The sequence below is a fragment of the Alosa sapidissima genome, chromosome 6, assembly GCF_018492685.1.
Source record: "Alosa sapidissima isolate fAloSap1 chromosome 6, fAloSap1.pri, whole genome shotgun sequence".
Taxonomy (NCBI): Eukaryota; Metazoa; Chordata; class Actinopteri; order Clupeiformes; family Clupeidae; genus Alosa; species Alosa sapidissima.
In genome coordinates, this window is record NC_055962.1 from 2,653,479 (window position 1) to 2,676,932 (window position 23,454).

General features: G+C 40.3%; 1 protein-coding gene and 1 long non-coding RNA gene across 9 annotated transcripts in view; both read right to left on the reverse strand.

Moving 5' to 3' along the window:
• The window catches only part of adgrg6 (adhesion G protein-coupled receptor G6), a 97,450-nt gene that overhangs the window by 60,114 nt on the left and 13,882 nt on the right, over positions 1–23,454 (reverse strand). For all 8 annotated transcript variants that reach the window (XM_042095019.1, XM_042095016.1, XM_042095013.1 and 5 more), the window contains exon 3: positions 16,402–16,746. In XM_042095019.1, coding sequence (XP_041950953.1) covers positions 16,402–16,746 — 345 coding nt within the window. The remainder of the gene's footprint in view (positions 1–16,401; positions 16,747–23,454) is intronic.
• Positions 1,644–10,378, reverse strand: LOC121711443. Its single transcript, XR_006032329.1, has 3 exons — positions 10,367–10,378; positions 5,757–5,760; positions 1,644–1,714 (listed from the first exon to the last, which is right to left on the reverse strand). It is a non-coding gene; the product is annotated as an uncharacterized LOC121711443 (long non-coding RNA).

Sequence of the window (23,454 nt, forward strand, 5' to 3'; positions counted from 1 at the left end):
CAAAAGATAATTTTGACTTAATTTAAGAAGACTTTAACTTATTTTAAGGAGTCTTATCAAGACAAATTTGCTCAACGCACTGGCAGACAAATTTGCTTGTTTTTAGGACAAATTTGCTTAACGCACTGGCAGACAAATTTGCTTGTTTTCAAGATGAGATGTCTTAATTTAAAATAAATTGACTTATTTTAAGTCAAATGATTTCACAAGAAAGCGCTAGGTAAGTCTCTTTATACTGAAAACAATACCAACTAGTTTTTTTTATCTTGATATAAGATTAATAACACTTGGTTAGATTTTGTTAGATAAGCAGTTTTTGCAGTGTATGAGCGCAAGATCATCAGCAGGCAGCTGCCTCTTCCTCTTCAGGCTGGCAAGAAGGTCTGCGTAGGTCTTGTCATCCTCCATCTGAAAGAACTGCAAACCCATACAATGTAATACTTTTTAAAATAGCGAGGTGACAACCTGACGAAAGGTAATAAGAACATTTCTGACAGAATGTGTGATTTCAGATCATGTTTTCTATAACTACATATTTAGAGGAGTAAAAATATCGATCAACTTATTTCACAACAGAGACGGTAGAAAGGTGCAGCCCACAGATTTATTCAGCTTTGATATGCGTACAACCAGTGCATCGTCGTAAAGACAAATTTGTCTGCATCACGCCCCGTTTTAGGGGAATGCAGCTAGCATTATATCATTGATTCCAATGGGAAAGACAGTTAGTACACTGCAAAAAATAAAACCAAGTATTATTAATCTAACCAAGTGTTATTAATCTTATATTAAGGTCAACAAATCTTTTTGCTATTGTTTTTAGTATGAAGAGACTTAGACCTAGTGCTTTCTCGAAAGATCATTTTAACTGAATTTAAGAACACTTTGACTTATTGTCTTATCAAGACAAATTTACTTAACACACTGGCAGACAAATTTGCTTGTTTTTAGGACATATTTGCTTAACACACTGGCAGGCAAATTTGCTTGTTTTCAGGATGAGCCGTCTTAAAAGAAATCAAACTCTTCTTAAATGAAGTCAAATGATTTTAAGAGAAAGCGCTAGGTAAGTCTTTTTACACTGAAAACAAAACCAACTAGATTTTTTGATCTTGATATAAGATTAATGGATTCGATGGATTAAGACTTGGTTAGATGTTATTAGATAAGCAGTTTTTGCAGTGTAGTCACACATTATATTTAGTTATGAATTCATAGGACATTCAATCCTTTTACTGACACAACGGTTATGAAGAAATATGTACTGTATATGTAACTGACTCATGCTGAAACTATGTACATTACCGATCTAATTTATTACATTTATTATACAGTCAGCCACGGGCAGCTTGACTGTGACTATGTTCATGACACTCCTGTTAGTAAACGGGAAAGAGCAAAAAATAAGAATGTAAGCTAATGGTCACCTTAATCCCATGAACACAAAGATAACTCTCACAACAACCTTATTGTGTGCCTTCTATTTTACGTTTGTTCAAAGATTTAGTAAATAAGCCCTTTTTGCTCCCCATTTCATTGCAGCTCCATAGGTTTCCATTCAATCCAAAAGGTAATTTCCCCTAAAAGGGGGTGGGTACGTGCAGCACATACGAAGTTCCCTGATGTGCCGGTTGTACGTACAGTATACTGACTTGCCAACATTATGCTTACCTAACACGCTGGTACTAGAAAACAAACTTACTTACAGGTTATACTTACAGAGAATATTGCAAACAGTTCAGAGTAATGCAGCTAGCTAAAGTTTACATGACGGTACACTAGCTTCCGTTATGCCATAATGTTGAGGTTGATGAGAAAGCATAGGCATATTACTGTCAAATAACATGATTTTAGGACTACACATTAAGATAAGCCATAACTAACCGATTTAGAAAATAGATTACCTGAATTTATTCAGCTGTGTGGTGTCCAGTCGATGTAAACTCCAACAAAGAGAAAATTGCGTCCGGCTGTCCATGTCAAATGTACTGACTTAAGTGACATTATTTTTTCATAACTCATCTTCAAGTATCCAAATAATTTTGCACCATAAACCTCTTAACCAATCATATCAAATTGTAGCTTATGTTGTCAGCACTACAGGGAAGCTTTCAGAAATAAAATCAGTCATTGAACAGCTGAGATATAAGATGATTGGTTATCATTATAATTTTGACAAAATTAGTACAGTCGGACACATGAGGGTTAAGTGTTAATGGTTGTCTATGTTTCATCTGTTTTAATTATTTTTATGATAGCCCAGGCTCCAAAAAACAGCAACAAAAACAGCTTGGTGCAGCCTGTTTATCTTGCCGTCTTTTGAGCCTAGACTGTCTACAGAGACCACCTCTTTTTACAGTGTATTCAGGAGACAGGCAGCTAGCGGATCGTGAGGAGATGTTTGCTGTATGTGATAAAAAAATGTTTTAGCTTAGAAACCACATACCATCGCTTAGAGCACCTTTAAATGTGCACTATGCAAGATTTACACCTTAATATAACTTCACAAAGCTGGATGGTAAAATAACTTGTAATAGGGGAATTGTTCACCTAGCATAGCATAGCCGCAGTGAGTAGGGTTGGGCGATAAAACAATAGCAATATCACAGTAGACAATAGATATGTATCGCAATAGACAAGTAATCGATATCAATAAAAAATATGTTCGATAGAACATTCGATAATTAAAAGCAACACAAACTTCCCGCCTTACGTTGTCCATAAATAAATAGCCTAAATATATCTTGCATTGTAGTATGTGGAACTCTACCAGAGTAGGTAATAGAAGTAGGCCTACCTCAACATAGACTCTCAATGAGTCCTTGCCCCGTGCACTCTCTCTCTCTCTCTCTCTCTCTCTCTCTCTCTCAACAGGCACATCCCTCCTAGCATGCACATGTAATCTAAACATTCCCAATCGTGCAAGACGACTGGCTAAATTACTATTAAATCCTGGTTAGCATTAGGGGGTCATCCCTATGTTCCGCTCGGGGAACATAGGACCCTTTGTCAGAAAAATTTCCCCCCAAAAATACATACCGGGGAACATAGGACCCTTCTTTAAAAAAAGGGTTCTATGTTCCCCACTGTGAGAAACTGAACTGTACCATTCTCACCGTCTCATTCGCGTTGCACCACAAGCGCAGGCAAGAGAGAAAAAGACTCATTCATTTGTACTAGTGCTGTCAAACGATTAAAAAATTTAATTGCAATTAATCGCTGAATTCCTATAGTTAATCACGATTAATCACATATTTTATCATATGGTTAAAATTCTTTCCAGGAGTCCATATTAACAATAAAGCAATTATTGTGTATCTTGATTGGGATTCAAATGAAAGCAAAGCAAGTTACTTTATTAACTGAACTTTAAGACGTAGGTCTATTTGATTATTTCAAATCAAATTTCAAAAGATGTGCAGCAGACCTGAGGCAACACAATATTCTTCAGAAATTTAGCTGATATAAACTGAAATAAATGCTACCACAGAAGTGCGTGTGTAGAGGGTGGATGCATTGCTAAGACTGTATGACCATAAGCCTACATGAACTTCATATAAATTGGACTCTAGATGGGTTGATGGTTTTGTGTGTGTGTGTGTAACATTGAACTATGCGGGGGGTGGGACAGGACTGAATTGGGGTGATTACCATGGTTGGCTGTGAGCCATTCTTTACAGCTGGCCAAAATAATTAAGTGATCAACGAACAACGAGGATTGGTGCAGCGACTGCATAAAAAGAAGCACCGTGGATCTGCACGGCACGAAGGACGCACCGATCACACTGATTTGAACGCCTGCCGCCGAGGTCGCGACCCCCTTAACATCCGTCAGCAGAAGGAATTGGAAAGACCCCAAACAACGCTCTCAATCCCACACGTTACAGGAAAGTAGCCCTGCCTTTGCCTGTGTATGCGTGTGTGTTTGTGTTGACTGTCTACTGGCGTTAAGCGCGTCTCCCCTTTATTTCCCAGTCCGGAACGAGCTCGACCTTCCTCCCGTGACGACGGCCAGCCTGAAACTTCTCAACGCACCCGATTTTGCATCGTTAAGGAAAGTAAAACCCCCATCACCTTGAGCTTTGTATGAGTGATCTAGGCCGTGTTTTGGGATTTTGCATGCGGAGGTTTAATTGACGCTTCTGTCTCGCAGTCAAGGGGGCAGAGACACCACTAGAGGAATCCCCGACGGAGGTGTCTGGCCACGCATTTAAAGAGACAGCGCATTGGTGGACGTATCACTCCAGACTGTTTTCAAAGACGGCTCTTCAATCCTGGGGGTTGGGCCACAAGTGGCACTGGACAGTAATATATTGTTTTCCCTTCACCCAGTTCAACTCCCCTTTATTAGTGTATTGTATGTGATTCATTGCAGGGTTTGGTCAAGTAGTGAAGGGCTGCCGCTGGTACAATATTAGCTTGATTGTGTTACCTACTGACAAATGTTCCTTTATCACGTGTGTGCGAGTGTGTGGGGTATCTACATAATTTGTGTGCTGTGCTTGGTGTGTAGTGCTTAATATTGCCACTTGTAGCGTAGACTCAGTTGGGGGGAAATAGTATCAGTGGCTCCACCCACAACCTGCTTACCCCAAGGTGTTTACGTACAATTGCCACTAGTCGCCAGCAGAGGGAGCCAACCCTTGACGTGTCAGTAGCGAGGCTCTAGCGAGTTATATATATACTCTGCAGGTTGACTACTCTTATAGTGTTTTTTTTTTCCGTAGCGTAGCAGCTTGTGTTAACATTTCCTCTAGGTCACCACGTATATGCTTGCGTGTCTTTTTTTGTTACAAAAGGTTGCTGTGTCTTATTATCATTTTGTGAGTGGTACTTGTGTATTGTAGCTTACCTCTTTAGCCTTCCTTGTTGGTTGCCTTAGGCAACCCCTAGTAGCGCCCATATACTCAGGGAGAGCCCCTGGCTAAAACGCACACCCCCCTTTTCGGTTGGTTCCCTCTGTACGGAGCCTAACCCCATTATAGCCTGAGATCTCCCTCCTCTAGAGGGTGCCAGAATGTGGTATTTACATATACTAGGCTATTGATTTGTTTTGTAGTTTCAGTTCTTTCATACTGGTCCTATACTCTAAACAGGCTGTGAACTTACATGGGCTATTGATTTATTCTGTGGCCCTTCATTTCTTTCATACTGGTCTTATACTGCAATTGGGTCGTGAACTTCACATAGGCTATTTATTGAACTGTGTTTTAAAACTTGATTGTTAATAAACTATATATTTTTATACTACGTCGTTGTGTGTTTCGAGGGGAGAACCGCCGGTAATCTGTTACCGTTACACGTGCACAAAATGTAGGCCTACACACATTATAAAGGGCATAACAAACAGAAAATATTATATTCATACTATATTCATTATCTTTGAGTTCAGTTGAAAATAAGGAAGTTTTCAACATGAGTGCATTGCCATTTTATAGGCCTACAGTCTATGGTGCACTGTCACTGTCCACACACATCAGCGCCGAAGTTTTTAACAGGCAAACACTGGATGAACAATGGATTTTATGGGGCAGCGTCGACCAAATATAACTGAATCGTGATTTACACGGCGCCAAAGTGCGATGCTGATGTGTGGAGTTGTATTGAAAAGAATGGAATCTAATGTAAATGAATGTCGAAAGCAGAGTGCATCGCAAATAGTAGCAGCCAAAGAGGAAATTTGATAACAGAACAAGTGACGGTGAAAGAATCTTTGGCGGCACACATTTAATGCGTCAGCCTACACTATAGGCTACTACTCTTTGGCCGGCTCGTAAGCCCAAAGAAGTGTATGCAGCATGCCTTTACGTAGCCTACTAACGGCGCGTCATCATAAAGATACATTTAATCTGCATCACGCCCCATTTTAGAGGAAAACAAGTTAATATTATATCATTGATTCCAATGGGAAAGACGGCTAGTAATCACACGTTGACGTTACATCTATTTTTAATTCACAGGACATTCAATCATTTTACTAACACGGCAGTTATGAAGAATTATGTTTATGTAACTTACTCTTGTCGAAACTATGTACATTACCAACCTAATTCGTTTGCAATACCCCATGTTGAGAACACATTTAGCATGTACACTTACCATAATATCCCATGCAAAACGGTTAGCTTGCTAGCTAGCTAACTGTGGAACTTCAGTATAACATAGCCTTTTCCTACTACAGTAGGTGAGCTAATTGGCTACGTTCATATTACAAGTGATAGAATGAGTGTGTGACTTATGTTTAGTTGATGTTATGACATGTAAAGTTAAGCTTGCTGAACTTAGTTATAGTCAGCCATGGGCAGTTTGACTGTGCCTATCGATACATTCGTGACACTCCTGTAAACTAGAAAGAGCAAACCATAGGAACATGGTCACATTAATCCCATAAACACACAGATAACTCTTACACCAACCTTATTTTGTGCCTTTTATTCATGTTTGTTTCAAGATTTAGTAAGTATTAGCCCTTTTCGCTCCCCACTTCGATGCAGCATAGGTTTCCATTATATCAGTCATCTTTTCCCTAAAAGGGGGCGTGTACGTGCAGCACATACAACGTTCCATTCCATTCATCAGTGAGTATTGTTTAGTTTCCGGTCTAGCTAAATCCAGTGTGGTGTTGTAGTTGTTCTAGCGTTACTAGTTGTTGCAAAAGCATGTGAAAAAACTACAAAGTTTGTTCAACCAAAAAGAACGTTAATCTCACGTTAAAAAAATGTACGCCGTTAAAATAGGTTTACGTTAACGCCGTTAATAACGCATTTAACTGACAGCACTAATTTGTACACACGCGCACACATTCCCCACTGCGTCCCTTTTTGATTGTAAAATGTTTTGTGCATGGTAGACTCTCCAGTTGTGAGGCAGAGTAAGTTAGTATTTACTTTGACTGTGCATTGTTTGTGCTACAGTATTTTTGTTTGTTTTTGTTTATTAGTGTTGCTATTTTTGAATATGTTGAAAAATAAATAAGTGACTTTTCTCCATTACCACCTAAACTCACAACCCAACACGTGGGTTGACCGCCTGTATTTTGTGTGTATTTATTATCAGTATTAACCACTCAAGCTCTGCCTTGTTTAGAACTACGGTAGCCGTCGCACATCAAAAACTGGCACTAGTTCCGGACTCCTAGGCGCGTCAATCATAAACTTTTCTCTGAATAAGCAATAACAAAATATTAATATAATTTTGTGTACCAATGATGCCAATGAAACACTCTTTCAGACACAAAATAAATACTTTCATTTTGCCTGTTTGCCTGGACTACTGTTGACAGTGATATAAGTATTTGAAATCAACATGATTTCTTAATGTCTAGTGACATATCAGGGCCATTTTATAATTATTTGAAATACATTTCTTACATACGGTTCCTTTAAAGGTGCTCCAAGCGATGCCACACGTTTTTAAGGCTAAAATATTTTGTCACTTACTGCAAACATCACCTAACCAACCGTTAGTTGTCCTGAATACAAACAATGCGATCTCTGTGGACAGCCCAGGCTCCAAAAATGGCAATTAAAAACAACCTGGGCAAACCTAGCCCATAACAACATAACAAACTGTTCCAGCAAATCACAGACAAGACACGCATTTAGGAGAGTTTCAATTGCACGGGAGGCAGGGGGAGGATGTAGCGAGGTAGCTCTCTGTTTTGTTTGAAAGTCAACAGAAGTGACGTTACCCAGCATCGCTTAGAGCACCTTTAATGTTAAAGTCTGAGCCATATTGGGAGCAGACCCTTAGTAATTGTTGAAGGCCAGCACTAACCGAGCTTGCTACCTAGCTAACGTTAGCACAGTAAACGGAAAGTGAATGGGAACGGCTAGTTATGTTCACTAGCTAGGTAGCAGCTAAGGACTTTGGTTAAAGGTGCCATGTGTAATGTCCGCCAAAAAATTAATTCATACTCCACATTCCATAAAATATGGGGACAGTATACATGTACCTCCAGAAAGTGAGTTGGTCTACCCTAGAGTAACAACCGAGAAACGCGTATTGCAGTTTGGCTGGTGGTTATGTTGCCCGCATACCGCCTCCCATGGCCGTAATTGGTATTATGACACCTGTCGGGCTGTGGCTAGTAATTTAGCATGCTAATTCAGGTTGATATCTCTGCAGCACTATACCTTGTTAATTTTTTAATGACATCATTGCCCTTATTTCTTCTCATTCTTTTGATGCGTGTAGCTCATTTTTTGGATATTTTTACCTCAATTCTTACACATGGCACCTTTAAACTTGTATATTGTTGCAAACTAACCTGAAATAACACACGTTCAGCAACTTTGTGGTAGTCTAGTAGTTCTAGCAAAACTATGTTAAGTTAGTTTATCAACTGTCTCTGGGCCTAGAGACTAGAAATCAAGTGAGACAGTGACAGATCATGAACAAAATTATTTTTCTCTTTATTTATTTTGTTGGAAAATACAATTTCAATGTCGGAATGCTAGGAAGACGTGGCTTGTATATAATGGGTTCGTACCTTATGCTGAATTTAGGGAAATTCTGCTGATGGCATAAAATGGCACACGTACATGGGGAGTCGCCCCTGCGCTATGTAGATGTAAATGAGGATTTCTGCATCGAATTGGTGGTTGTTGTAATTAAACATGAATTGGGCCACATTTATGTATGGGAAATGTTTTCTAAAACATTAAAAAAGGGTCCTATGTTCCCCGGTGCCATACAAAGTGGGGAACATAGGACCCGGGGAACATAGGTACGCTCCCCATCATTAGCACGCTGCACGAATTTGTTCAAAACTGTTGCATTCAAATTGACTGCTAAGTTCTAATCATCTCAATCCTGATGCGAATGGAAAAGTATTTTCCAAGACTCAAACGGGCCTGTCGAGAAAAAGTATTCATTTGAAACTTAAACACACGTGGGGAAACTGTCCAATACTTACAATATTTCCAGGCTTCAACCAGTGCTGCTTTTCATTCAGACTTATGTGCACATTTATTTATTTGAGTGTTTTTCATGATTGTGTTGCTATTTCTTTTCCCTGATTGCTTTGATTGATAACTGAGGTGATTAAAATCAGAGGAAAGTTAAGTTTAAAATAAAAGTGTTTAAATGTAACTTTTTTTTTCTCCTGGTCTTATCTGAAATAGATTATTTTTAAAAATCAATACTTATCGATATCGACTGATATGAAATACTTATATTGTGATACAGTTTTCAGCGCCCAGCCCTACAGTAGTTGTGCTACACACACGAACATGGGGGCTCAGAAACATGCCCCCAGAGTGTAGCGTTGTAGCTGCCTGGCTACTTTAGCTGCTGGCTGAAGCAACTCCATCTAGGTAAAACCGGTTGTTTTTGTTTTTTCCGTACCGACAGTACTTGGTGACCTCAAGAAACAGAGATCTATATGAAAAATTCACCTTTAACTCTTTGCCAACAGATGATGGGGACAAAGAATTTTGTTTGTGCGAGAGGGACACTAAAGTAGCCATTGGGCAAATACATGTAATACAGGAAGTAGGGGCAAAGCACTAGACTGAAAACTACTGATGGATGTCAAAGGCAACTGTTCCACAGTGTATGCTGACGGCTTTGAGACCAGACATGGTCTTATATTCAGCGTGTGAGCACATTGTCTAAAGCTAATTATTCCCTGTGAAGAGTGAGGGAGGTAAACTTTGAAAGGATGAAGCCAACATACATAGAACTGGTAGATGAAGTAAGGAGATGTGGCACACACAAGAACAGTGGAAGTACAAGTGTTATGAGGCTTAGTAGCAAAATCAGCCACAACATTTTTGTTGTATTTTGGTTTCCAAGGAGTTGGAGATCTGAGGCTGCTGAAAAGGTATGGAATAAGAACAATGCCATAAAGATTGTGTGCCCGTGAAGATATTCACATGTGTAATAGAGTTTTGTCTTCGAGAATATGATTTGCACAAGTGTAGAACCGTTTTGTAACTGTGGAATTAATTTGTCTGTGTGCAAATTCTGCAGAAATATTTTGTGCACTTGTCCACATTTGTCCACAGGGATTTAGTTTGAATGTGTGTGGAACAGCTTTATAGCTACAGGCATGGGAGAAGTGCAACATCTATCTTTCATGTGCAAACTGGATCTATGAAGCTACAAAACTTTTTTACAGACACTAATTTTGGCAGTGTTTTGTCGTCGTTTCTGAAGAGCCAATCAGCGAATTTTGGCACCGTCTTGACAGTTTCTGCAGAGCCAATGAACACATTGCATCGCCTACTGACTAGCCAATCAGGGGACGTCCTGCGCCACTGCTCTCGACCAGCGTCAGCAGCAAAGATTCTAGAACAGAGCTGGTCGGCAGGCACAGAGCTAGCGAACTTAGGTCGTAAATCTAACAAGTTATGCCTTATACAACAAGGTTTTTGATGGAACTGTGGTGTTTAATTTCCATAATCTTTGTTTAGTGAACGCATAAAACCGTCAGTTTTTTGCTAAGCAAGCAGAATCAAGAATTACGATCTTTGAGTTTGTTTCTCGTAACCTAGCAACCGAGGCTTTAAGTGTTAAAAATTATTGCAGTTTCAGTAGGCCTACAAGATGTGCTGTAGCACAGTGGTTAGAGGAGCGAGCTTTGATCTAAGGATCTTTGGTTCAAGTCCAGCATCAATCATTCTGCCCATGTTAGTTTTGCACTGGATATTTACATGCCAACACAAAAGGTTGTAAAAGTAGCCAAATAAGAGTTTGTTAGTGTGTGTCTACAGTTTAAGTGTATTTATATTGGTAGCTTAACATAAACAACTTTGCAGTTGGAACAATCGTTTGCTTATTCAAAGTCTAAAGACAGTCCAAAGTAGCCTGGGCTATTTGTGACATCACACTCTGTCTGCCACTCGTTGCTTGGTTGGTTATGCTTTGCATGTGTGGCATTCTGAGACGTTCTTTAATTTGGGACCATTATCGCTCGTTTCAATTTAAGCCCTTGCAGTTGGAAATGTTGTTTGCTTATTCAAAGTTTAACGACAGTCCAAAGTAGCCTGGGCTATTCGAAGTGTCCGTTTATTGCACATCATTTTTTACGTCATTTTGAAGAGCCACTGCATACCTGTGTGTGTTGGCGTGTTGTTGCAAAATCCGCGGAGTTCACTTTATTGTTGAGATCAGACATGTTCTGTGTAACCTACACTGATCCAGCTCTGCCAAAGCCCTGCTTCTATCTTCACTGGTAGCTTACAGTACAGTGGTGTGTGGGCGGGGGAGTGGCTAGCGGCGAAAGACAATGTGCTTCTTTTACCGATATATTTAACGATATCTTTTGCATTTCTTATTCAAACAATGTCAAATTTGGCACTGCACTTACTCATGCCCATAGCAAGACACCTGCCAAGTTTGAAATCAGTCTGACAAACGGTCATGCGTGCCACAGACACACAGACATCCGACACACAGACACACACAGACGCTTCTTGCTTTATAGATAGAAGATTAATGTACTTCAAACCTGTGTTTTTATTTATAAAATATATATAATATTAATGGAAAGATTCCTGAGCACTTTAAGTGCTATTTTAAAACGAATTCACAGGTTCACTCATATGTAACGAGGCAAGCTAATGATTTTCACCCTCCTCAATTTAAAACATGTCAAGCTCAATTTTCCATACGTTATAGGGGTGCCAAATATGGAAAAAATTTTCACATCTGGCCTTGAATTGTTTTACTATTAATCATTTTAAAAGATGCCTAAAGGCTAATTTAATCGCTGGTCTATAGCTGGTTCTCCTGAAGACTTCTGTCATAGTAGTTTCTTTGTTCTACTGTAGGCTAGTGCTTACACTGTTTGTTCATTCTTTTTCTTTCTTCTTTTCCTTTTTCTTTTATATTTCTTTAAATTTATATTGTTTTGATACTTTTGTTGTGGCTCTTGTTGTTATGTTACTTTTTTAGGTGGAGGCCTACTATAGGCCAGTCTGGGATTACTGCCACTTCCTGCACTGATTCCTTTTCTTTGTTTCTTCTTTGACTCTCTGTCTTTTCACAAGTGCTAAATAAAAAAATAAAAAAATATATGGCTGAGACACTCACAGACCACTTGGGGTCATTTTATAACATGAAATGAGATTTTGAAAAATCTGGAGAGGTATTTGTTGGTGCCTACATCAAGGGCTTACGTTTTGGCTGGTAATGTTGCTGAGCAGATCACAAACAGCCACAGCAATGAACCAACAGAATTTGTTGGTAGAGACACCATCATGAGTAAGCTTTCTGTTGAGCCTTCTGGAGGTATCTGGAGCCTAATTCAATGAAACACCAATAAATGAAGATGTCTGCTTGCTTGATACTGCTTGAATGCACAAAGGTAGCTTTGTTGGATATTTTTATTCTTTGGTTGGGCATTCAGGCTACTGGCAGCACATGTGGAACCGTGCAGGAAGGTCATTACAGATTTTAGGTTCAAGATACGGAGCATTTACGACTGCGGCCAGCCACCTGTGCATTCACCACCACGATTCCAGAAATCCTTTCCTCCAAACTCTCACAGGTCATCTCCCCTGCCATATTCAGGAGGGAACAGCAGGTGAGGTTGGGAGAAGTCATTTCTGGTATGCGGACAAACAGCACTGGAGCCTCCTGGGGATGTATCCTCTTTCCACTGCTTTTCCCATAGGAGCCAAATTATGTTTCCATTGGTGGGTGCTCAAACAATTAAATGCCCAATACCAATGCCCAAAATAAACCTCATGCAAAAACACGATTTTTGATAAAGTAATATAACAATGTATACATTTCAGCACCTTAGGAAATCAACAGCCGTCGACACGCGCACACAAATGGCAATACAAATTTGCAGGGGTCTGTAGGTGTCACCCCGAGGAAATTGCTTAAATGCTGTTAAGTAAAGACACAATTTCTGCCCACTTTCAGTCACAGAATAGGTCTGAAAACACTGCCTAAAACACGCATGCATGTTGTGTCGTCTGACTCCTGAACACTCTCCCATTATCCAGATATATGCTTGAAAACTCACAAGGGAAATTGATATGGTCATAGGTTACCCACAAACTAGAAGGTCCACACAAAATGTAATTTCTGTTTTTCTAAACAGAAATTACATTTTGTGTGGACATCACGCCATTAGGAAAACGAAATATAGCCTTGCCTATCCAACCAGATTTCCAGCTAAAAGTGCATTAACTATACACTCAAACTGTAGCAGGTGTGTATGGTGTCAAACTTCGTAAAGGTCTACAAGGGAAATTCTTGCTTTCCTGAATGGTGTGCCTTCTCACAAAGGCATAGTCACACACTGTGCTCAACTAGCTATCAGAAACCAACAATCACAAGACCTGTGCACACTCTCTTTCTTTACTTTTGCAACCTCATCACTTCAATATGTTATTGCATTCTATAGAGAGGGTTTAGACAGGGACCAGTGTTTTGCTGTGTCACAAAACAATAGGCTTTGTCAGTCTACATTTAAAATGATATTCAGGGCTACACTTTAAACATTCAGGGCGGAAGCCCCAACAAAATTAGCCTCTTGACTACATTCGTATAAGTAAGTAAGTATATAAGTATAAGTATACTGTATACTCTTTTGATCCTGTGAGGGAAATTTGGTCTCTGCATTTATCCCAATCCGTGAATTAGTAAAACACACACAGCACACAGTGAACACACAGTGAAGTGAAGCACACACTAATCCCAGCGCAGTGAGCTGCCTGCTACAGCGGCACTCGGGGAGCAGTGAGGGGTTAGGTGCCTTGCTCAAGGGCACTTCAGCCGTGGATGTGGGCATAGGAGAGCAGTGCTCAACCCACCCACATTTTTCGTACTGGTCGGGGGGGAATTACAGTAACCTACCACAACCTGTGGGTAATTTAGCTCTTTGCAAATTCAGTAAATGTTTGGTACTGCTATCAATTGGGCATTGTACCTAGTTGTATTGAATAATTTGAAAATTATACTTTGAATTCTAGCAAAGACTCTCAGAATTGCTTGTAGGTAGCCTAGAAATCTAGACGCAACCTAGCGGCAGCAAATGTAATTTGCAGCCAGGGTAGTCTAGCAACTGTCCGTTGGCCTGCGAGCTGGAAAAAAGAAACTTCTATCAGGCCAATCACATCGTGTATAGAGTCGGCGACGGTTCCACGTGAATTTCCTGCTACTTTCAAACAAAGAAGATGGATGCTGCTGCTGGCGAACAGCGGTCTTGGAATCGCGACTCGAGTTAAGCTTTTTTTAAATGGGCAAAAGTTTGATCAAGTAGCCAATTAGCTTTGCTGGTGGGAAAATGCATGGGATTCATGAGTTTTAGCGCTATCCTATTGCATCCAGAGGAAATTTGAAAGACAACCGTTTAACACCCCCCCCCCCCTCGGATTGAGCACTGCCAATGGTAAGTTCCCAGACCCTACATCTTGATGTGGGTCTGGCTCGTCAGGCTAGCTTGTAGGCCTATTTATACTTCAATTTGGAGATCTTGGGCTTCATGGCTATCTCTGATCACCAGTGAGTCAGAGAGATAGCAAGTGAGGCCTACATTCACTTGCAGTGCTCCACGACACTTAGTTTTGATTGTCTAATTTTATTTTTGTATTTAATTAGGGCTACGTTTACACGTGGACGAAAATAATCATTTTCTGTGATAAAAACTGGGTTTTTGTGTAAATGAGAGGCCAAACAGCAGGGATATCTGCCTCTTCCCTTCGTGTAAACGGGGCCTAGGTGTGTCGGGCCGATTTGAGGGCCGCTTGGGCCAAATTTGCCAGGGACGATTTTTTGTCCCAGTCCATCCCTCCACAACAGTCATAATACTCCTACAAGATGGTACAAGTGTTTATATCAGAGAGAGATTCGATCACTGGTGCTCTGGTGCAGTTAGTTAGGAGTAGGACCAACGCAGGACTATTTTATTCATATGAATAACTGGATGTCACATACCCCACTAAAGCTGAACACAGAAAAAATCAGTCTGAACTGACCCTCACAAACCATATGAAAACATTACTTCAGTCTTAAAAACAAGATGTACGGTACCACATACGATACTTAATATTGCGGCCACATGATGCGGCCACTGTGAAAAGAAAATGAAGTATGTCTCCCAAGTGCCCCCCACATGGCTGTGTCTGAAACTGAAAACAATTCTGCCTTCTCAGATAGCATTAAGAGGCAGCAAGGGCATTGTACCTGTGTATCATTCATTCTGCCTTCAATCAAAGACTTTTTTAGAACGTCTCTGCTTCAGCTTCCACTGATTAAGATAGTACCTTGATGCCTGCTATGGCAAGTGACTCATTAGATTAGAGTTCAAGGCAGTGAGGCAGCAGTGTGTTGCAGTTTCAGACAGACCCTGTGATTGTGCCCTCAGAATAGCCTAACGAGCCAGACCCACATGAAGATGTAGGGTCTGGGGACCATTCGCAGTGCTCAGTGTTTGCCAGACTGTGGGCCAGATGTACTAACGCTTTTGCGCCCACTTCAGGCTCATTTGTTTCACAACGTGCGTGTAAAATCATTGTGATGTATGTACAAACAGGCCACAAAGATGTCAAAGCGCAAACTGCCTGTCACAGGAGCTGAAAAGGGCACATTGGGTTTGTCGTGTCATGCATATGCATGCATATGGGAGGATCCAGAGGAAAGTGGGAGTTTAGCGTAAAGAGATGGGAGGGGAAGCGTAAATAGCGCCTAATTATGTATTCCGCAGTATGTACAAAGACTGCTCCTGAAAGCGCACGTCTATTCTGCGCCTAAATACTTCCGCCTTGTAAAAGCAGGTGTTAATGCAGCTGTAAAGCAGGTGTTAATGCAGCACATTTATGTTCCATATGACACAGCATCTCTCTTCACAATGTCTCTATCCAAGTATAGTTAGGCATTTGGGTTCATTTGGGTATCCAATCCATTTATACCCAATCCGATCCATTAATGGCTACCAATAGATTTGATGACCATTCAAATACCGATCTTGAGATTAAGAACAGCACATCCTAAATATAATGATGACAGCTTGCATGTTGTTAATCTGTTTAAATTATAAACAGTATTCAAATAAATGAATCAATGCAAAAAAACTAACCAAGTGTTATTAATCATATATTAAGATTAAAAAATCGAATTGGTATTGTGTCATATCAAGAGAAATTTGCTTAATGCACTGGCACCCAAATTTGCTTGTTTTCATGAAGTCTTAAAATAAATTGAACTCTTATTTAATTAAGTCAATTGATTTAATAATGGTATTAATAGGTAAGTTATACTAAATCCAATACAAACTACATTGTATTTAATCTTAATATAAGAGTAATAAGATTTGGTTAGATAAGCAGTTTTTGAAGTGAATGCGTTAAATTATACATTGCAAAAACATTTTTTTTAAATCATGAATGTGTGAAGTGCATACAAGATACTGAAAATATATTAACTTGCTCGTAGACATACCTTGTTTGTAATTGATACTGAATCCCTTTTTTTGGACACTAAAGTCCGAATTAAACGACACCTCCATCACATTCCCACTTGAGTTTAGTGTCAGTCCATTGGCTGTAAGGCCACAAAACTTAACATCATTGGTTCCTGTATTCACAATAACCTTGTCATAGATACAACCCAGAGCCTCTTCAAGCTCAAAGTCGAGAAAGGTAATCTGCACAATAAATCCAGCAGGGGCCCGTAAAGTCCACTTGCAACTCTGACTCTGGGGGTAGTCAGAGGGGTAGCATGGAGATGTAAAGCTTCCCTGGGGATCGGTAAACTCCAGATTGCAGTTCCCTTGACAGCTCAACACTGCCGAACCAAAACAAGGATATGTCAGAACCAACCAAGTTGATCAACAGCGGAAATAGGATCACAGCAGACAGAGCGAAGGAGAGAAGAACAAGCCAAGTAATTGCAGTAATTGCAGGGACAGTGTGAGTGGACAGCCAGTGAGAAATGGGCTGTTAGACAGCAAAAAGGTGCAAGGAATAGAATATTCAGAGAGCTGGGACAAAGCATTTGTTGCTATCTGTTGAGCTGAGCATTTACATATGCCACACGTGCAAAACAGAATGTGGAAAATTACAAGATGCTAGATTTTTTCTTAACCTTTTTCAAATTTGACGATACAATGAGACATTGTTGTTTTCTGACATAGGACATTATGTAGACCTAAGACCTAGCTACAATGACTATCTCAATGAAGCTATACCTTTTTGTTAATAATCACTCTGCAAGTGAATGATAGACATATGTTGGCTATGTTACAGTAACTTCTATATCCTAACTATGGACAGATATCTGCTAGCAACAAGCTTTAATCAGTCGAAGCACATTTTTAATTTATGGACTAGCCTTGCTATGGTGTCTTCCACACAGATTAATCACTTGCAGACATCAGGATGGGTAAATACAGTTTTTACCATCAAACTCTGGAGAAACCGCAACCATTTGGATAGCTGTCATTGTTAAAGTTTGACAGACCTTCCTTGTATAGAGACCGTTGCTAATGTAGGATTGGACAATAGCCATTCTAGGATGGAGTTTTGCAAAGAGATGTTTGTAGCATGACTTTACCCAGCATTCCTAGCATGATGTCTCTAAAACACCACAACTAGGCAACCACTGTTAGCCTGGATGCTAAAATAAATGTCTGAAGGACAACAGAACCTAAAAGAAGATACGAGCATTCCTGTTATTCTGTCCAAGTGTCCAATCAATCTGTGGTTTGACCCAGGGGAAATTGCTGTAGTAATTATCCAATGTGATCCATATGGACATCCAAATAAATGTTTGTCCATAAATTCGTTTTCTAGAAGGGTCTTTCAGATACAACCATCAGATATGATCTGTTAAGAATTACCCTTACATCAAAATGGACTTCTTGAATTCAAACAAAGTAAACCAATTTTACATTACAACAATTCAGATGGTGTTTGGTGTGAGAAACCAGTTGGTGTAAAAATGTGCAATTATTGTCCCAGATGTGTAAAGGTTCTAATCTTTGATTCATGTCATCAATAACTGAAGTTGACTGTATTAACTTTGTGGGCTACAATTGGTAGAAAATAACAACTAAGACAAAACTAGGGCAAAAAAGGAAAACACTTAAATGTGTATCCTACTTGGTTGAAAGACAAAAATCAAGTTAAAATGACCAAATCTGCAAGTCAACAAAATTATGTAAACTACAACTTCAAACAGAAGTTGTTGAACTTGGGGATTTAGAACACCTTGCCTTGTACTTCCTCCCTGTTTAGCCAACACAGACAGAATGACAAACTTACACATTGCAAAAGTCAAATGGACAACATGCATGCACCCATGGTCGGATTATCATGACCACAGGTCCTGGGCTCAAAATCAGAAAGCCCCCCGTTACCCCTCATGCACGCACGCACATACACAGGCAAATAGTACCCTACAAGCCCACTCTTGTGAAAAGCACAACACATATATACAGAGCATATAGAACCACGCATGGCAAGTTAAAACATTTTAAATTCTTCGGAACTAGTGAATATGTAAATCAATGCTTGGTGACACTGTCGGAAAAAGTTTCAACTTCTATTTTTGACATTGTAGGCTACAGGGGATGAGAACATGAACGCACAGGTTGACGTAAACCATGTTTTGCAACACAGCTTGATTAAGCTTGAAAGTTAATCTGCTACGGACCAGGCTAGTTCTGTGGCATTAATTCCTATAATTACCAAGCTGGGATTCACGTAATCCACACTAATGAAACGCTACCAAATATGACTGCCACTCAGTCCTGTACATCCTCTCTGTGAAAATAAATCACGCTTGTCAATTTGTCTTCATCTACTACTCCATCCCCTACTCTTGCAACTTTTGTGTATGCTTGTATGTGCGTGCCTGTGTGTGTGTACGTGCACGTGTGCCTGTAGGCGTGCGTGCGTATGTGTGAGTGTGTGTGTGTGTGCATGAATGTGTGTCTGTGGGTGTGGATGTGTGCATGCGTGTGTGTATGTCAATTTGTCTCCATCTCCTATAGAGCCTGACTGATATGGGATTTTGAAGGGCGATACTGATTTCGATATTTGAGTTTTTCAAAAACTGATAACCGATCGGCCGATAGTCACTTTTAACAACACAATGAAAAAATAATCTCCCATAACAATGTTCGAATCAAGGTGGGGCATTATGTATTTGAATAGGCCTAACTATCTAGGTTCCTAATGATAGGTTCTTCATAGACAGTAATTTACCTTTTAGAATAGAAAGAATAGTAAGAATAAAAGAGGTCTTTGTTCTGTGTTAACCACATTGCCAATGAGTCTATCCTTTTAAGTACCAGTTACTTTACTTTACTTTTAGCCTTTGTAGCCTAAACCATGCTCTTCCTTACTTGAAACACCTTTGTTGAAATGCAATAAATTGAAGACTGAAACTAGGGAGTAGTCTAGTGGGTATTTGGGAATGAACGTTAGCTCAGATGCTCACATTTATTTCATGTAGACTTTTGTGATCTTAAAGCAATATTTTACAAAACACTGACAGGGCCACCAAAGACCAAGGATCAATCGGTGTGCATAGGCCTACAGCAGAGTTGTCTCACTAAGTTCATTTGCCTATTCAGTTATTGTGTTTTGTGTTTGCCTATAGTCCATAGGGGGCACTACAGCCCCCACCTTCATTCTGCTGAAGGGCACTTCTTGCCATTTCGCTTAGACCCCGACAATCTCCGCTTGCGGATATATTTTTTCAATGTATTTGTCCTGTCTTGGTGTCACAGGTCTTGAATGGCACATTATAAATAAAATGTATTATTATTATTATTATTATTATTATTATTATTATTATTATTATTATTATTAAGTGCAATTGGCAAAGCCTCCAACATGGTCAGAAAGCTCCTACAAACACACTAAATCAAGTAGGCTCAACAGGATCTGTGAAGACCCAAAACAGGACATAGCCTGGCTAGCGCCATCAATGAGACGTGGTCTGGGAACCAAACGTTCATTTTCTCGTATTTGAAAAAAATGCCCAGATCCGTTTATTGGGTGCCACGGATGTCTATCAAATGCGTCTGTGCATAGCTCATCATCGTCTTGCTTTCCCCCCCTTGTTCTGTGATTGGTCGCCTATCTCAGGCGAAAATTTGCTCCATGGTCTCCAGGCTGCCTTAGCAGTGTGAATCAAATCGCGCGCAAGGCAGCATGGGAACACCCAGGCTACACATGACATGCCTACCCAGAATAATCATAATAATTAATTTACCAGCATGTTGCGTACCTAATAATGTGTCGCAGTAGCAATATCCAAGGAGCTTTAAGTTGTCCTAACGTAGGCTATAAAGCCCATATAGCCCAGGCTATGTTAGAAATCTTGGCATGTTAGTGCAACCTGCGTTGTGTTGAACCTGCACGATTCAGCCCTGCACACGCCCGGACTCGAACCCGCAAACAGCAGCACCTCGGACTGGGAGGCGAGCGTGCTGACAGTTGACCCAATAGCCCAGGCTACTGGCTCACATGCCAGCAGCACTCTTGAGGCATCGGGGAGTGAGGTTTACCAACGTTCCATAAGCACAGCTAAGCTAGCTGGCATCCGTTACATTGTAACCCCGAAACTGACATGGGCATTTGTTGTTTGTTCTCTCTTATTTTCTCAACGATTTGTTCACACATCGGCTCATATGGCCAGGATAATGTGTTGTGCTACAAGGACATGTTTGACATTTAAATATGTTACGCATATTTTTATTTGTTTGTCTCCAGTTGATATTTGGAAGTGTATACGTTATCAATCATGAAACGTCAACACAGCAAGTTAACATTGAAGGCAGTTAACATGTAACACCGGCAGTCAGAGCGATGTGTGACCATCCGATGAAAAGTCGAATTTACTCAATGAAATGGTAGGAAGTTAGTCATCTTGTTGTCTTATATTCAAAAGTAAGCATGTTAAATTATTGGAATGAATAATTTGGAATGGATGGTGGGGTGAGTAGTTCTTTCGCTCGGAAATGAAAATATGTAGCCTACACAGTCTTGTACCTTTTCCTTTTTTTGTTTGTCTTTTTTTGCTCAACATGAAATGTTGTATGATTACGAGTCACGTCATAGCTGGTCAGCCTATGTCAGGGTCTAAAATTCTTTATATGGATTTTGCCAGACGTCAATTAGAAAAACGATTGGGTAACTTATGTCCGGAAGCTAAGCTCTCTCAGAGGAGGGGCAGGACTGTTGAGCTCTAGAGCCAAAGCCCGTTTACGGAGAGCCGGAGCACTCCCTATTAACTCCATTGTACCTGCAATCTGTTGCAGTTCCGCTAGGGGCGATCACGAATAAGTGCAAAAACAATGGGGGTCTATGGAGCTAGACGGCTAAATTTGTCTCTTTCACCTGGTTGTCGATGAAAAATCAAAGATTTGGTTGTGGTTTCTGAAAGCTCACTATAGGTCACAAGTTGAATGAACGAGTACTTACGTCCTTTTGATTTCTTACAGGTTGGGTCTTTGTTGCCCACAACACACTAGCTTTCTGCTAATGAATGACGTCATTGACGCATTTGAAAGGGTTTTTAGAACAAATAAGTGACTCAAAAAATAAAATACTCAGCGGTGTGTATTCTCTTTCGCATGCAACATTCAAATTTCTGGGCAAAGTCTGAGAAAAGTGGATTTGAGGGGTACAGCTCCATAGACCTCCATTAATTCTGCACTTATTCGTGAGCGCCCTCATGTGGACCCAGAAAAGGAACTGCAACCAGTTCAGAAACCGGAAGTTTTCAGAGAGTGGCGCTTCTCCCCTTATTAGACAATAGGCGAGTTCGACTTCGACTGAGTCTGACTTGGTCTGGCTTTCTACGTAAACGTGATCTTCAGAGGCTAGCCGGGAGGAGCTACAACAGAGGGCAGCTCATCCCGGACAGGCAGGCTACAGTCTGCCTGACGTGACTCGCGTGAGACATCGCGGGAGATATCGCGGAATTTTGTTTGCAATAAACACAGCAAAACTTTCATTCTTACTCATTAAAATGAGCATGATGACTGACGAAATAAATTCTTATGATGTAGTTTAAATAAACCACTGCTGTCATACAGTTAACAGGCCTGCATTGTAGCACATACATTCAATATCAAGTGTTTCCCCTATATGTGTGTCTATCTATTTAGCCAACAGCAGAAAATAACAGAATATCTAAACGTTTTCAGTAGGCTAGCCTACCATTGTTGCAGAAATCACATATTAGAAGGTATCCCTTCGATTTCTGTTTATTTTCGCATATTCCAACATAAGGAAGCAGCATGAGACTCCCATCATAATCATCATGAGGACATTCCTCCCAAATGGCCCTATCACGTCTTTGAACTGATGTCATGAGGGCGTGTTTCAGCTCGTGCAGCTCGTGGAAGGCAACTGCAAGATCTGTCTGCAGGCTAAGACTCCCGCGATATTTTAAAGGGACACCAGGCAACGTTTTCGTGTTAATTACTCATCTTCGTTAGTCGGTATATGGTTAAATGACTCATTACAGGGCGAATGAAGACTATCTCGCCCGCCCCTACTGCCTGTAGGAAGAATATCCCGCTTGCAAGTTCAGTGTATCGTACCCGGCGACCGAAGCAGTTTCAGTTTCCATCCTGCATCCACAGCACAGAGGGAGGCTAACGAAACGCTAGCGATTGTTGCAAACGTGTGTATAATGGCAGAGCCGGCGAAGAAGCAGCGAAAACCCTTGACGGAAGATGCAAAGAAAAGGAAAAGAGCTTCAGACCGAGCGAGGGGGAGTTTTGTAGTCAGATCTGCACAGATCTGCCGCAAGTCGAACTCGCCTATTGTCTGCTAGAGCTCAAGAGTGACCGTCCACTCCGTTTCCGGAAGTAAAAATTCCATTCAGTTTTTGTTTAAGTCATAATTTGGTTGTTAAGTCCGACGTCACAGGCCCAACAGCTTTTTCATCAAAAAACTAGCGCAGCCAGACGGTTTTCACAACTTGTTTCACCTCGGTTTTAATGAGAGTAAAACAAAATCTTAACTTAATCTAACGCTTAACTTTAACAGAGCAGCCAGATGATACAATCAAGGGTAACGTCCAGGCTTCTATGAAAAATAGGATTTAATTAGGTTGAGGCAACAAGTGAGTAGTAGGATGACAATTTTCTTAAAGGCTACTTTGAATAGCGGAAAAAATAGTTTAGTGGAAAAAAACGAGCGGCTCTGAAAGCCGAAATAGATTTATTATCCCATTACTGCATCATCAATTAACAACCAAATATATAACTGACTGTACACAAGGTAGACCTAAAACTATATATGTGACAATGAAGGGACTCTATATAGAAGACAAGTTAATACGATATCAACTTTGTTTTAAGAAAAAAAATATTTTATTCGTCATTTTGCAGGAAAGCATTATACTACCCAAAATCCTGTGTAAAGGGTGGAAGTGTAAAAGCAGCTTCTTTGATTATTAAGACAAAGTCCTTTAAGCAAAGTCTTGCCACTTGGTGGCCATCTTGGTAACATCCCCAGGCAGTTATTT